This window comes from Eurypyga helias, unplaced genomic scaffold (genome assembly GCF_000690775.1).
Source record: "Eurypyga helias isolate BGI_N326 unplaced genomic scaffold, ASM69077v1 scaffold22276, whole genome shotgun sequence".
NCBI classification, from domain to species: domain Eukaryota; kingdom Metazoa; phylum Chordata; class Aves; order Eurypygiformes; family Eurypygidae; genus Eurypyga; species Eurypyga helias.
Window position 1 is genome coordinate 2,527 of NW_010258868.1, and position 3,007 is coordinate 5,533.

At 57.6% G+C, this 3,007-nt stretch overlaps 1 protein-coding gene across 2 annotated transcripts in view; it reads right to left on the reverse strand.

The window, feature by feature from the left end:
* Nucleotides 1-3,007, reverse strand: part of RGS5 (regulator of G-protein signaling 5) — a 9,168-nt gene that overhangs the window by 2,127 nt on the left and 4,034 nt on the right. For both annotated transcript variants that reach the window (XM_010154519.1, XM_010154518.1), the window contains exon 2: nt 1,464-1,574. In XM_010154519.1, coding sequence (XP_010152821.1) covers nt 1,464-1,574 — 111 coding nt within the window. The remainder of the gene's footprint in view (nt 1-1,463; nt 1,575-3,007) is intronic.

Sequence of the window (3,007 nt, forward strand, 5' to 3'; positions counted from 1 at the left end):
CCCGGGTGAGCAGAGCATCCCCGGGGACGGGGAGGGAGCAGCAGGCAGGACAATCCTGGTGCCTTGGGGCAGGTTCTCCCAGCCAGCCCACCCTGCCCAGGTGTCTCCGAGGGGAGAGAACGGCAGAAACACAAGGCTTGCTCAGGTTGGGTATCCAGCCCTCGCTTGTCAGCAAACTGCCTGCACCCATCGCTAAGGACCATGGTGGGGGCTCTGATCACTTGCTTTCTGGACCCCAAACTGCATTTGCACTTGCTATCAAGGCAGGGGGGTTGGAACTAGAAGGTCCCTTCCAACTTAAACCATTCTGTGATTCTATGATCTCTCCCTGCCAGCACGCTCCTTCTAGGCATCTCCCCGCTCCCGCTGAGAGGGAGCATCGCTGCAGCGACCCAACACAATCCAGATTTCCTGGAAACTACCAAATTCACTTTTGCATTAGCTGAAGGGGAACATGGGAATAGAGAGCAGGGTAAAAAAAAAAAAAAAAAGTCATGATTTTAAAGAAGCCTGGCCTTGAGAAGGGTAGGCGTGCACCTCTCCTGGTCTTCATCATGACACAGCCACTGGAGGCCTTCGAGATGAGCCCTTCTTCCCGCTGCAATGAGCAAGGCTGGCTGGGCCAGTCAGGCTCACCTACCTCCAGCAAGTCAGACCGGGCTCCTCCAGCACAGTGCAGCTCGAGGACAGGGAGCAGCTCCCTGGGGCAGGTGTCTCCAGGAGAGTCACCCGCATCCGATGGCAGCGTGGCTGGGGGGGTGGCTGGGCAGCAGCTCAAGTACTTGGCTGAGCTGCCCCAGGCTCTGCTGGAGGTTCCAGAGTGAGGCCAGACCCCTACGCTCAGGAAGCCATCCTGTGCTTAGATTTAAGCTCACATTCCTTTTAAAGGTTTATTTTGTCTCCTTGGAACTGCTGCTCCTGTGGCACAGCCCATCAGCCTCTCTAGCTTCGCCTCTGCTTTGCTTTGTCATTCAGCCAGCTCGGTGACGGAGGGCAGAGGCTGAGGACAAGGGCAATAAGGGGAGATGGTGCCATCATCGTGGAGCTGCTGAGAGCCAGGCGTGGGGCTGTGCACCCAGCTCAGGGACATCATCCCAGAGCCAGCAGGCTCAGCAAGGCTGAGGCAGGTGACTCAGAGAGGTCCAAGTATGCCTCCGGCAAAACCTTTATCGAATGAATGTGAAATCTCATCAAAAGTAAATTGAGTTTCCATGAGAAATCTGGTTTCCATAAAGCTGTATTGCCTGACATTTCTTGTGCTGCCCTGACGTAACTCTCGGAGCCCGCACCTAGCCAGCGGGTCACGAGGCGTGTGCCACGAGCCGCCTGCCACGTAAAGCCCGCTGCGCCCACCCCAGATCCCACAACAGGGGCTTCAGCTCCTCTGCATCCCACAAGGGCTCGCATCCACCGCTCCAGACAGATGTGGGCACCTGCGCAGCCCACCCCGGCGTGGTACTCACTTCTGGGCCTTCAGCGGCTTCTCCGGCTTCTCCGGGTAGGGGATGATGAAGTCGACAGCCGAATCGGGCTTCTGGAGCAGTGTGCCCAGCTTGGTCTTGATCTCCTTGGCCCTGCGGGAAGGGAGAAGCAGAGGCAGGTCAGGTGGAGGGATGGGGCAGCGGAGAAGGTCCCTGCCCTGTGTCTGCACGGATCCCAGCACAGCTGCTGGGGAGGTACAAAGCTTTGTAATTAATGGCACAGGGACAAATGGACCCTAATGCCGTAGAGACACCTGGCTGAGGCTTTTCAAGCCAGGCACTCAGCATTAGCGGCAGCGCTTGATCTCCATCTCTGCTCTGTCCCCATCCGTGGCTGGGATAATTGCATCAGCGGAGCTGAGGGCTGCTCTGCAGATGAATTAGGGGACGTGTGTGCAGCACTCAGTTTCTATAGTGATGTGCCCCGAGGACACAGTGGTGAGGAGGGGAAGGAGCTCCCTGGGAGAGGAGGCTGTGCAGGGTGCTGTGCTGGGATGCGTGGGGGTGCTAGCCCCACACCGAGCCCCATCCTGCCTTGCACCCACCAGCCCTGACACACCAATGGCCTCTGGAGCAGGATGCCCTCCCCAGGTCCTTGTCCTGCGGGAGGAGGAAACTATCCTCAGCATCTCCCCTGAGCTTTTTGATGCTGCTGCCTCCAGATGTCACTTAGGATTGTATTACTTTTCTGTTGCTCTCTTGGGGACCAGCAGCAACGCATGCTGCCAGCAACCCACCACTCTTCTCCAGTGCCCGCGGTTCCTCTGCTCGCTCCTACGCAATACTATGTCTGCCACAGGAAGGGTCCTGCAAACAGGTAACTCCCAGGTGCTGCTTTCTGCAGGCAGAGGGGGACCAAGGTTTTCAGGAGGTGAAGCAGTCTGACGAGCAAAGGAGGTTCATCCTCCACCCATGTGTAGGATACACAGACAAGAGGGGTCCTGGGGCTTGACAGCAGGTCCAGCAGTCTCCCAAAATGTGCCCTTTTGTGCAATATGACTTGCAACATGGTCCCGAGCATCCAAAGCCACCGAGGAGGCTCCTCTCTGCTGCAGCTCAGTGCTGGGAGCAAGAGCAAGCCGAGCTTTTGCAGAGAAAACCTGGGTGTGCTGCCCAAGATGGAACAAATGAAGGGATGAAAATGGGCATTCCCCCCAGCTCCATCTTTCCAGGGCAGGGCTCTTCCCTTGGCGACTTCCAGGCTCACTGGCACAGGGGGTGGACAAGGGGAAGGAGGCACACGGCTTCCCAACGGGCCGGCTGGCTCGGTTCCTTTGCCATGGCGCAGCTGCAGAGCCGGGCTGCAGCTCCCCGGCTTCGGGGCTCCTCGTGTTTCTCCCTGCTGTTTATTTTCACAAACCCTCCGTGGACGATCGTGCCCTTGCTATGTCTGCTATGTCATTTCCATTCCTTCGTTTTTTTTCTTCTCCCTGTAAAACTCTGTGGTTTGTTTTTCCACCCGCCAGCCCCCACGGCAGACTTTTTGAGACCCGATGCTCTGCTCCTCAGCCGGCTGCACCCCACTT